Here is a 12,782-nt window from a genome sequence, read left to right on the forward strand (position 1 = left end):
TTCAAACCTTGTAACACTTTAATTTTTAGCCACACAGAAATCACAACCACAAGGAAGTCGCAAATCATAACTGATAAGTAGTTTTTTTACAATACGATCATGAGACTGATGTTTTCAATGTGGATAGTAGCGAACGCCGCTTTGCTCAGAGGCCCAAATTCGTCGTTGGCGCTTGCAAAACGAAAGTAAACAACCGTCAACTTAGCTGACGACACCTCTAATTGTCTGTGCTTTCCATATTATCGGCCCATCAGTAGTAGCAGCAAAAGCTTCCACAATTTATACCCTTTCCCCAAAAAGTTATGACTTTTTTTCTCTTTTCATTTTTTTTGGGGGGAGTTAATTGTGAGAGGTTTCCACACTAATTTTGGAATGAGTTCCACACAAATTTGAAGCAGCGACTAAAATTTTGGCAGTTTTCACACTGTTTTCTAAAAGTGTGGAAACGGTTGATGTAAACCTATGGATGGCCTCCAAAATTTTTAAATTCAAAGCATTAGTCGCAATTTTTGCATTACGCAGAAGAAAGGGAAAAAATCGAGGGCTTTCCACAAGAACGGCGATCCTCGATATTTTCGACCCCTGTTCGAGATTACAAGAATAAGTAATTTCAAAAATGTTTCTTAAAATTAAAAAAAAACTTGTCGTTTTAGTAGGTACTGACACAATGGTACATATTCATTGGATGATCTAACTCGTAAATCTAATATTTTTCTAAAACTTTTGATTGGTCGAAGTAACTCACCCTTGAGCCAAGGTAACAAGCAACCCAAAGGTATCCCTCTGTGTCAATAGTCATACCATCTGGATAACCAGGAACATTATTCGCTTTCAGGTCGAAAACTGGTCTTCGATTACCTTTAAAACAAGTAAAAAAAGATGCAAGGAAAATTAGGTGTCTGTTTTTTCATGTTACAAATTTGAAAAAATAAACATTTATTAATAAGTTAAAAATCAACATCTGTACTGTCTGATCTAACGATTTTTGTATGTCTGAATTTTCTGCCACCGAGTGTAGAAGTCAGAACTCAAACAATAGGTACTCAAATAATAACGCTGTATGAACATTCGAGAATTGCTCCTTTGATAAAATTTTTAATCTTAAGTGAAGCTATAAACATTTCCTTGAACTTCTCAGGAACTTAGGGTGAAATTGCAAACAAAACTATCTGGAAAATTGTAAAAATGTAGGTTTACCCAGGGCCGGATTAAGGGGGTTAAAGGGGGCAATTTTTCAAATGCAGGTACAAAAAAATCGGATTCAGAAAAAAATTACAAACAAGAAAAGGTGAGAAAATCTCTCATTTCCTGAGAGTTCATTAATTTCTAATTTTTTCGTATTTCGGTGATAAAACAGACTGCGCACCTTTAATTAGTTGAGTTAAGAGAGAAACCAAACACGTAATTTGGCCTGGAGCGGCGCGGCGCAAAGAGAAATGATGATGAGGACTTGAGATGAAAAGGAGAAGCCCTCGACGCAGCGGTCGGCATGTAACACATATTAGCGTCTACGAGACTGCATGATTACTTCACGCATTGCGTCAAACACAGTACGATCAACAGCGGTCGGCGCGGCGTGAAACGCACAGTGCCTACAAGACTACATGAATACTTCACGCATTGCGCCAAACACAGTGTGGTTAGCGCGGCACGGCGGCGGAAGTTAAAATAATTAAACCACATTTATGTTTGTTCTCTCTTAATTTTCTAGTTAATTTCTTACAAATGAAAGGCCTTGTCCCCACAGAGATAGGTTTACGGAACTGAACTTTCGCGCGAAGTTCCGTGAACTTTTGCGCGAAGTTCCGTGAACTTTTGCGCGAAGTTCCGTGAACTTTTGCTAGTAGTGTTGACAGGGCTTACGCAAAAATGTGTCCAACACGAGTGAACGCGTCTTATGCACCCTTCTCCCTCCGGCACGTTCACTTGATGGTTTTTATTGATGTTTCAAAATGCACGAGAGGAGGGCGGCAAAATACAGGCGGCCCATGGGCGGCAAGTAGATAAATCCGGCCATGGGTTTACCCGGAAGCTCGTGTTTTAACGAAGGAAGTTCGGAAATGCCTGAAGGTTCATACAGCGCTTTTCCTTAGCATGGTTGAAAAGTTTTTCATTCTAATGATATGACTCTGGATGTTTTGCAATTTATTGAGATTGAGAATGGTTGGTTTATTCTTCGATTGTTTTGTGCAAGATTCCTTACCGTGCGTACAAAATACTTTAAGAATTTCTATGCATACTCACTGATATGTCCCGTGGCAATGTCATAGTCAAAGACGTCAATCCTACTGGTACCGGTGTCGATATAATACATGTGTCTATTGTCCCGGCTCCAGGCAATGCCGTTAGATGTTGTAATTCCTGTCACACTCGTTCGTAGCTTGCATGTTTCTGACGAATAATCGTATAAATTTCCCTCGTTGGGACGAACCCCACTTGCATCCTCGTAGCCGATTGTCCCTGAAACCAGTTGAGTTTGTTTGAAAGTTCTTCCATAAGAAAAACGAAGGCAAGAAGTAGTTCTTTTTTTTGTTTGGAGAAACCAACATTAGGGACCTTAATAGAAAATCTGAATGATTTAGTAGACCCAACTATTTCATCCTCTGCATTGAAAGGATGAGTCCAGTAAAGTACAGCTATAAAATGTTGGAAAATGGATTTTCTTGGCTGTGAGTAGAATGTTCCAAGTTCAGATTCAGTTCCAGGCTTACAGAAAATTAAACGGTCTACAAATTGCATGCAAATTGTGGAGTAGGCAACAAGCTATCATGTGTCCGAATGATTTGGTAAACGTTTGATTGACATGCCTGTATGGTGTGTCTAAGGATAGCAAAATCTGTAGGTGCCATCAGCGGCACCATAAAACAGAACGAACAGCCCAAGTAGCAGTGATCGCGATAAATAGCGATTTTATCGGTGGCAATTTATCGCAATATTATCGAATAAAAAATTGCGATTTATGGCGATTAAATCGCTATGCATCGCAATTTTTTGTTCAATGAAATCGCGATCGATTTTCGTCGATAAAATCGATATTAAATCGCCATATATAGCTATTTTTGTTTCGATAATATCGTGATAAATTGCCGGGCGATAAAATCGCGATTTTATTGCAACAAGATCGAGGACAATCGCCCAGATGTTGATGATCTTAGCGATTTTATCGCCGACAAAATCGCAACAAATCGCGATTTTTCCGTTGAAAAATGCTACTAGGGAAGAGACTTGTCGACGGTGAAACTACCAGACCGTGTATCTCGTTTGTGGTGTTTAAAAATCCCGCTCATATTTTATTTTTTTGGAGAAGACCAGATCAATATCATTCTTTGAAATTTTCCCAGAATTTTCTCTGCACGTGGAGAGAAAATCATGGAAGTTTTCAAGAACTGACGTTGTATTGAGTGGTTTTCCATTTATAAAATGAAGTATAACAGGAAGTCTACAACGTCGCAAACCGAGGTACGCATCGGCGGATCCAGCAAATTGGCAACATATTGCTTTTCTCCATTTAAACCCATGGAAATGTATCGATTCTTGGAGGGGCCAGGTGCTCCACCAAGAATCGATTGTTTAACATAGGTTTAAATGGATGGATTTCGGTGTTGCCAAATTGCTGGATCCGCCTCTGGAGATACGTGGGCCGGGTAGTTCCACCGTCGATCTACAGCTCATATAACAATGGGCGGCACTTAGCACTACATGTATACGCGGTTGCATCAGTTCAAGTAAAGGCGCGTTTTTACCGCACCAGCTATCTTACCGCTCCCGCTTAGAGCTAAGCCTAATATCGACGGTGAAACTACCAAACCACGTATCTCGTTTGCGGTGTTTAAAAATCTCCGCTCACATTTTATTTTTTTGAAGTAGACCAAATCAATATCATTCCTTGAAATTTTCACAGAATTTTCTCCGCACGAATAGGAAAAATCACGGAAATTTTCAAGACTGGACGTTAAGTAGCGTTTCATTTAAAAAATAAAGTATGACAGGAAGTCTGCGACGTCGCAAACCGAGATACGTGGTTTGGTAGTTTCACCGTCGATATGCAGTTTATGCCCAATCAAAGTCAGCAATAGCTAATACAGATTACATTTTGCAATAAGGAACCACTATTTCTAGCTCATTTTAGAAACAACATATGTGCCATTGGTTTCCGTATGCGGATATGCGTTTTTATGAAAGAGCCCAAGATAGTGGTTCCTTATTGCAAAATGTAATCCAATGGGGCTCGATTTCTTTCTGCTTAACGCGGTACATTTCAGGAATCAGCACAAGAAATGAGGGGCTGGGAGGACAAGGCGCACAAGTGGAGTTTCTGCTATTTTGCGAAATATAAGTTTGAAATTTCGAAATTACACGGATCCTGACGGCAAAAAGAAAGTTTAAACTGACTTTTGGGTGCTTAAAAATTGGAATTTGGGTGCGAATTTTTTTACAGAACATGCATTCAGATTAGTTTTACTTGAAATTTGAAATCGTTACTATCTCAATTTTTTAAAATCTGCACTTATGCGCCTAGTCCTCCACCCAAGTAGCAGTGATCGCGATAAATAGCGATTTTATCGGTTGATTATTGCGATTATATCGGTGGCAATTTATCGCATTATTATCGAATAAAAAATTGCGATTTATGGCGATTAAATCGCTATGCATCGCAATTTTTTGTTCAATAAAATCGCGATCAATTTTCGTCGATAAAATCGAGATCAAATCGCCATGTATATCGCGATTTTTGTTGTCACAATATCGCGATTTTTGTTGTCACAATATCGCGATAATTTGCCGGGCGATAAAATCGCGATTTCATTGCAACAAGATCGAGGATAATCGCTCAGATGTTGATGATCTTAGCGATTTTATCGCCGGCAAAATTGCAACAAATCGCGATTTTTCCGTTGAAAAATGCTACTTGGGCAAGCCCCTCGAATCTTCTTTGAATCGAGGATAAATTTTTTGGCAAATAAAAAAAAAAAATGATCGATCAGGGTAAATTTATCTAGTTTTACCTATCCAGAGGCGTCCCTTGGCGTCAGCCTTGCCGTCGTTGAACCGGTTTCCGGGTTTATCCGGCTCGACCGAGTCCAGAACGGTGCTCCGAGACTGCGTCGAGTTCCCGTCCCACTGGACCAACACCAGATCCCGGCCCACCCCAGCCACGAATTCGTCCAGCGACCCTTCCACCGGAACCATAACACCCACAGCATCACCTGGAAAAAAAAAAACCCGTCAAAATTACCGCAATGGAAAAAAAAAAAAAAAAAAAAAAAAAAAAAAAAAAAAAAAAAAAAAAAAAAAAAAACACATTGTATCTAGAGTCCAGACTCTCGAAAACATTGACAAGAAAAAATGCGCTTCATTCCATCAGATTTGAGCGGATTTCCTTTTGATTTGAGCTTAAATCTGATTGAATCAAGAGTCCTTTTTCTTGTCAATGTTTTCCAGAGTCTGGACTCAAAATCCAATGTGTTTTTTTTTTCCAGTGTATTTCGATAGTTATCATGTCAAATAAGTGCTCGGTAAAAAATGGATGGCTGATTTGACAATTAAACTGTTAAAAAATATGTCGGACATGTTTCAAATGTACATTTTACAATACTGCCGTGTTAATGAAGAACGCCGTACAGGGCCGGATTTAGGGGGCGGCAAATTTTGCGATTTTTTTTAAATGTGTAGTTATGAAGAAAAATCGGATTCAGAAAAAAAAAAAAACATACAAACGAGAAAAGGTGACAAAATCTCTCATTTCCTGAGAGTATATCTCTAATTTTGTGCTCTTGCTGTGATACAATAGACAGCACCTCTAATATGTTGAGTTAAGACTAAGAGAGAAACCGAACACGGAATTTGGCCTGGAACAGCGCGGCGTAGAGAGCAATGATGACGAGAACTTGAGATGAAAAGGAGTAACCCGCGGCGCGGCGGTCGGCATGTAACAAATATTAGCGCCTGCAAGACTGCATGGATACTTCACGCATTGCGTCAAAGACAGTGCGGTCGCTGCGGTCAGCAGCGGGCGGCGTGGAACGCATAGCGCCTACGAGACTGCATTATTACTTCACGCATTGCGTCAAACACAGTGCGTGCAGCAGCGGTCGGCGTGAAACGCATAACACATACAAGACTGAAGGAATACTTCACGTATTGCGACAAACACAGTGCGATCAACGTAAGCCCAGGCAAAGCCATATTTATGTGCGTTTAAGTTTGCAACTTTGCTAAAGTCTCTCAAAGGGAGAATTAAGAGTAAACTCATAGTAGCTTCGTTTTAATATTGCCCTCCACACATATAATACTACCGTGCTAAGGAAGAACGCCGTTTGAACATTTGAGAGTTGCCAAATTTCCTTCGATAAAATGTTTATTTCTGAGAGATGTCATAAATATTTTTCCTTGAAAATTTTAGAAACTTTAGATGAAATTGCAAACAAAATTGTCCGAAAAATTTGAAGGAAAATACTAATAAGTTTACCAGGAAATTCGTGTTTTATAGAAAGGAAATTTGGCAACGCCTGATGGTCTGTGCGGCGTTTTTTCTCAGCACGGCAGAATACTCCTCCTCCTCCTCCTCCTCCTCCTTCTCCTCCTCCTCCTCCTTCTCCTCCTCCTCCTCCTCCTTCTCCTCCTCCTCCTCCTTCTCCTCCTTCTCCTCCTCCTCCTCCTCCATAATACTTAAGTATCTCCAGCTATCAAAATTATTTTCATCCGAAAATTAATTACCGAGTGAAGTATACGCTGTCTGTCCTGTATGCGGGTCATACTTGTGTGCAGATTTTCCTGTGGTATCGATGAAGTATAGTACTTGTTTCCTGGCGTCCCAGTGCGGGCCCTCGCCGTGTATCACGGGTTGCGTCACCTGCTGTAGCAGGGGTCCCTTGCTTAGTCCGTACGCATCGCTCAGCGTCATCGTGGAGAGCAGAGAGATGAAAATGCTGGGGAAAGAGACAATCCGAACGATCAGCCTTTAGAGAAGATATGAATGAAACTAATAACTTGAATCGGATTTAGGAAAAAGGAAGCAGCGTGATTACAGTTTTGCAAAAATGTTGCCTTCATAATTATTATCTAAAAATTCTCTCAGAATAGCTAGTATATTTCTGGCTTCTCACCAACAAATTGTTAATTTTAGAGGGAAAACTGTGTAAATTTTAATACTGTATATATATGAAGTATTTTTAAAAGAAACGGAGAAGTTGCACCATTTTGAAAGCACTGTAATTGCGCTGGTTCCTTTTTGCTAAATACGATCCAGTTTACATTTAGAACACATGTTGCCAGTAGCAAGTAGCAGTGATCGCGATAAGTTGCGATTTGATCGAAGAAGCGTCGCAATTTTTTCGTCGTCGACTTTATTGCAATGTCATCGGATACAATTGCGATTTACTTATTGCATAAAACTTGTAATAAAATTGCGATTTTATCGACGGCGATTTATCGTATTTTTAGGTATCGAAAAAAATCGTGATAAATGAGATAAAGTTTAGACTTTATCGAACGCAATTTTAAAGAGATAAAATTGCGACAAGATCGAGGATAATCGCTCAGATACCAATTGATGATCCTAGTGATTTTATCGTAAAAAAACCGTGAAAAAATCGCAACTTAATTTCCAAATGGTTGGTCCTTCAACAATCAGGCTGCAGACAAAATGTAACAAAATTAAAAAATAAAACAAAGGCAACAAAAACTTGACACGAACCTTCAAAACTCCGGGGCTCGGAAACATAGAACTTAACATCAACTAAACAGCAACCAACCCCAAAATAGAAATATACTCAAGACCCTAGACCGCACTTTTTTCCTTTTAAAGCTGTAACTATTTCTCTTCCCAACTACCCTGTAACTCTACTCCACACATACTGACACATACTATACTAACTCCCTTTCTTCTTGCCAGTTCCATGGCTCTGGATTGACATCCAGTGGCGCGGCGTGAATGATCGATTATCGACATTTCCCCATTTGAATCCGTGGTAAAGAATCGATTATTAAGGTGTTCGCTGCGAACGCCGTGTTAATCGGTCCTTTTCCAAAGGTTGAAATGGCAGATCAATCGATACATCGCAAAGCACGCCACGCCACTGCCGACATCTCCGCGAACAACACATCCCGTTACTCACGTTTCAGATGGTCACACCAAGAAACTTCTCATAGCTGGGAAAGCCCGGCTCGAAAGGGCAGAAAATGTTGGACGGCGCCGCCGGGCAGTCAGTCCTCGACTTTCGATATTTCTCCATTTGAAGCCATGGTTAAAAATCGATTATCAAGGTGTTTGTCGCGAACACCCTATTTATCGATCCTTCTCCATTAATTTAAATGGCAGATCAATCCATACATCGCAAAGCACGCCATGCCACTGTTCAGTTGCTCATCCCAACCCAATCTAACTAAGGTCATTCAATGCTTTCTATCTTTTTTTTCTGAATTTTGTTTTTTTTACCAATCACACAAATAGATTTAAATTTACCGGTGGTTTCTAATTGCCTGCTGTGAACACATAGATATTTTGTATGAATTAACGAAAAATTGTGGCTGTTAACATCATTGAGATCTCAACTTCGAGAGCTGATAGTAGGTTTGACAACTGAGTTCAGATAGAATCATTGGCGTAATCGCGTATTTCGCAAAATTTTACGTGGTAATTGTCGGTTGTACGGCAAATCTCTCAAACTGTCTGGAATTTCAACGGTCACGAAATTTTTAGTGCTTAACCGCAAGGACCGTGCGAATGCGAGGAGCGTCAGAGCACTAGTTTTGAAAAGTTCAGAGTCAGAGAGTTGAATTGGTCAATTCTGCCAGAGGAATGGTTACCTATACCAGTATATCGTAACGTTTTCCTTTTTTCTGGCAGAATTGACTCTGTGTGAAATACAGCGTGAAGGAATCGTAAATGCTACCAATCTTTTTTTTTTTTTTTTTTTCCAGCTGCAGCTGAGGCATTTATCTTCTAACAAAATGTGCGACTTTCTTTTTGCTATTTTAAAAAAAAATTACAACGCAATATGTAGCCTCTACAAAGAATAGTTTATAGAATACAACTTGCAGCAGTTAACGATTGCCGAAGTTGTAACGTGCCGTAAATGCAACTCGTAGCCGTGAAGGCGAGAAAATCTAAAAACGCCTTCATTGTTTGGATAGGCAATATGGACATCCCTCAAGCACGAATAGTTGCATCAAGGGGCTTCTATAAAACCATCCGGCGAGATCACGATTTCCCTCATTACCGGAATGATACCGGCTCATATTCCATGTCTTTACCACAAAATAACCTCGCTAATTTACTCAAAGCGTTAGGGCTCAGCGCTGACTTGTTTTTATTCCGTGTACTTGAAAATTTTTTCGAGGTCCTCCATCGATCTTTAACACCTAATTTTTGTTTTTAGTAATGATTATAACTTTTTTAAGAGTCCTTAAATTTCTTTGATCTTGGCTTTCTAAGGCTGTCATGAACTAGTGCTCTGCCGCACTAAGGAAGAAAGCCGTATAAGCCTTTAGACGTTGCCATATTTACTTCAATAAAAACTGAATTTCCTGAGATAATTGTTGACATTTTTCTTCAAAATTTTCAGAAAATTTCGTCCGCAATTTAATCTAAGATATGCCAAAATTTCAAAGCAAAATGAGCGAGCAAGTTCAGATTCTTTAGCCAACGTGCGTTAAAAATCAGCGTAAAGCTGGAAAACTCAATACAGAAGGAAAAAGCTCATATGAGCACAATTTTCCCTCAGAGAGATACGCTGTTCGGTGTAACACTAGTATCGATTATTCAGGAAGGCAACTGCAGATCAGGGGCGGACTGGCCATGGGGGCGGGGAGGCGATCCCCTCCTAACAATTTGCCGCGGATGTCCCGAAGGGGCCCCCGCGGCAAAAATTTTTCAGATCATCTTTTTTTTCCCGTAATGTTGTAATTTTTCTATCCTTCTCAGTCACGAAAAGGTCCCGAAATCCTTGAAAATTTGTCTCTAAGAAACATGAACGGTCGCCTAAAGCTTAGGTGATGAAGGGGCCACCGAAGAATCCTGAGAATGGGTTATTTTGAAGTTCAAGTACTTTAGAATTTAACTCAGATAATGCTTAAAATTGAAAATAAAAAGTGTTAAATTTTCAAAATTTTCCGGGGAAGGGCCCCCTGATCTTCTTAGAGGGGCCCCCGAAAGACAGGAGGGGCCCCCAGATCTAGGTCGCCTCCTAACTTTTCGACTACCAGTCCGCCCCTGCTGCAGATGCGTTTCGGCCTCATCGTGCCAATCCTCAGTGCAGCGCATCATTACTAGTGTTACTTGTGTCATTAGTGTTACTTGTATCACTAGTGTTACGCAGTCGTTACTAGTGTTGCACTAAACAGCGTATCGACGGCATAGGTCGGCAATCACATATCTCGTTTGCGGTGCCTGTAAATCTCCACCTCTATGTTATTTTTTTTAAAGGAGAACAAATTGACATCATTCCTTGAAGTTATGTAGAATTCTCTTCGCACAGAGAAGAAAAATCACGGCAGTTTTAAAGAATCGCCGTTGAGTAGTTTTTCGTTTAAAAAAATGAAGTATGACAGGAAGTCTGCGACGACGTTGCAAACCGAGTCATGTGATTACCGACTTACGCCGTTGGTATCTCTTCGAGGGAAAATTGTGCTGATGTGAGATTTTTCCCTCTGTATTGAGTTTTTCAGCTTTATGATGATTTTGCACGTTGCACGTCGGCTAAAAAATCCCAACTTACTTTCTTACAACCCGTGCGTCTACCGCAACCAGTTTGTAAAAAATGAGCATGAATGCGGAGATGTTGCATGTGTGAGGAATTTGCGATTTGACTGTTGATTCTTACGTAACAGTTCGCGAGAAACACGATGGTGCTACTGGTTTTCTCTGAAATCAACTCCCAAAGCTCAAAAAAAGCTCTCAAGTTGAGGCTAAAATGGAGGGGATCTACCACCCTACCCTAAGAGTCCACATCTACATCAAGACAAACTCTCCATGCAAGATAGGGAACAAATACATTAGCAGGGTTGCCGTGTTTTCAGGTTTGGAGTCCCCAAATTAAGAGGCAGCCCTGTCAATGTATTTGCTCCCTATCTTTGCATGGAGAGTTAGTCTTGATGTAGACCGGCCGGATTTACATTTTTAGCGCCCTAGGCTAAACTTAGGGTGGCGCCCCTAAAAGTAGGCGCTCTCGTTGGGGGGGGGGGGGGGGGGGGGGTGGTCCCCCAGACGCTCCTCCCCTCTAGATCAGAAGAAGGATGTTAGGAGTCTGGAAAATCTTCAAATTCACCTTTAAAAAAACTCCTTTGTCAACCACAATTTGTAGAATATGTGTCCCAAAATACCATAGACTTACGGCCGGCTGTAAGATTTCCAATACCTTCTATAGCCGGCTAAACAATTTCTTATAGCCTTTTATAGCCGATGGCGACCAAGCAACAGCCTGGCGATAAAGTGTATGCTAAACGTTACAAAGTACGGATGCTAGGACTTAGTGAGTTTTTGGACTACCGCTCTCTTTTCGGGCCGTAGTATCTTGATTTATTTTGCGAGGAAAGCTCCGTACTTTTGAAGAATGCCTGCCATTCCTAACATGTTGGAGCGCCTGCAATTTTGTATGATACTGTTCAACACCTCTGGTGTGAAATAGTTGCTTCAAGCGCCGTGGTAGTGTGGCGCGGCGGGCGGGCAGCCAGCGCGAAACGCGCATTGGCGCCTTCAAACCTAACAGGGAAACTTCACGCATTGCGCAATGCGTGAAGTATCCCTGTTAGGTTTGAAGGCGCCAGTGTGCCGCCGCTTCGCTTTGCGTTAGGCTCTAATATTTAAGCTCGTGGAGTCAGCGTTTTTCAACTCATAACTTTGAAATGTTTGCACACTCTGTATGGATTATTCTCATTTTAATTGATGAAAAAAAATATGTAGTAAAGGAAAATATAAAGTGCGTTTTGTGAATATTAAGGTGATTCCGTACAAACTTCAGGATTTACAAAGCACACGAATTTCTACACAATTTCTTATAGCCTTTTATAATCAATGGCGAAAAAGCAACAGCCAGGTGATAAAGTGTAAAGCCGGACTATAGGAACTATAGCCCGCCTGTATAATTTTTTATCGCTTCGTATAGCCCGGCCGTATGATTTTCTCCGCATTCTACAGCCAGATATATGATTTTCTGTTGCCTTCTTTAGCCGGGTATAAGAATTCCTATGGTATTTTGAAACGCAGCTCTTATCTCCAATTTTTATCAGGGTTTTGAATAAATTCTCAAAGGTTTTGCGCCCCTCAAAATGTTGCGCCCTAGGCTATAGCCTATGTAGCCTATTGGTAAATCCGGCCCTGAAAGTAGATGTGAACTCTCAGGGTATGGTGGGATATCCCCTCCATTTTGGCCTCAATTTGAGAGCTTTTTTTGAACTTGGGAGTTATTTTCAGAGAAAACCAGTGGCACCATCGTGTTTCTAGCGAACTTTTACATAAGAAACAACAGGAACAACAGTCAACAGTCAAATTGCAAGTACAGTTGTACAACAGTCAAATCGCAAATCCCTCACACATGCAACATCTCCATTTCCTCAAAATATAAATTTTATGCGGAGAAATTTGGCAACTCTCGAATGTTCATACCGACGGCGTTTTTCCTTAGCACGGCAGGACTGTCAGACTAGCCGCAAGACCCAGAATGTCCACAATCGCATGGGTGCTCCGGAGACACTGGAATCTTGCGAAGGCGTCCGATTCCTTGCGACGGCTGCGGCTGGCGTTGTTGTTGCTTTGATTTCCTCGTTTTTCACCTGCGAAAAAT

The 12,782-nt window shown here is 40.8% G+C and overlaps 1 protein-coding gene across 5 annotated transcripts in view; it reads right to left on the reverse strand.

Moving 5' to 3' along the window:
* LOC109036720 (regucalcin) overlaps nt 1-12,782 on the reverse strand; it is a 38,613-nt gene that overhangs the window by 1,396 nt on the left and 24,435 nt on the right. For 4 of the 5 annotated variants that reach the window (XM_072304161.1, XM_072304159.1, XM_072304160.1 and 1 more), the window contains 4 exons: nt 6,718-6,929; nt 5,007-5,207; nt 2,245-2,460; nt 746-858 (listed from right to left, as the gene is read on the reverse strand). In XM_072304161.1, coding sequence (XP_072160262.1) covers nt 746-858; nt 2,245-2,460; nt 5,007-5,207; nt 6,718-6,904 — 717 coding nt within the window. In that variant the 5' untranslated portion in view covers nt 6,905-6,929. Of the gene's footprint in view, nt 1-745; nt 859-2,244; nt 2,461-5,006; nt 5,208-6,717; nt 6,930-7,696; nt 7,814-12,782 lie in introns of those variants that run through there. The other variant, XM_072304162.1, reaches the window with a different exon arrangement.

The sequence above is a fragment of the Bemisia tabaci genome, chromosome 9, assembly GCF_918797505.1.
Source record: "Bemisia tabaci chromosome 9, PGI_BMITA_v3".
NCBI classification, from domain to species: domain Eukaryota; kingdom Metazoa; phylum Arthropoda; class Insecta; order Hemiptera; family Aleyrodidae; genus Bemisia; species Bemisia tabaci.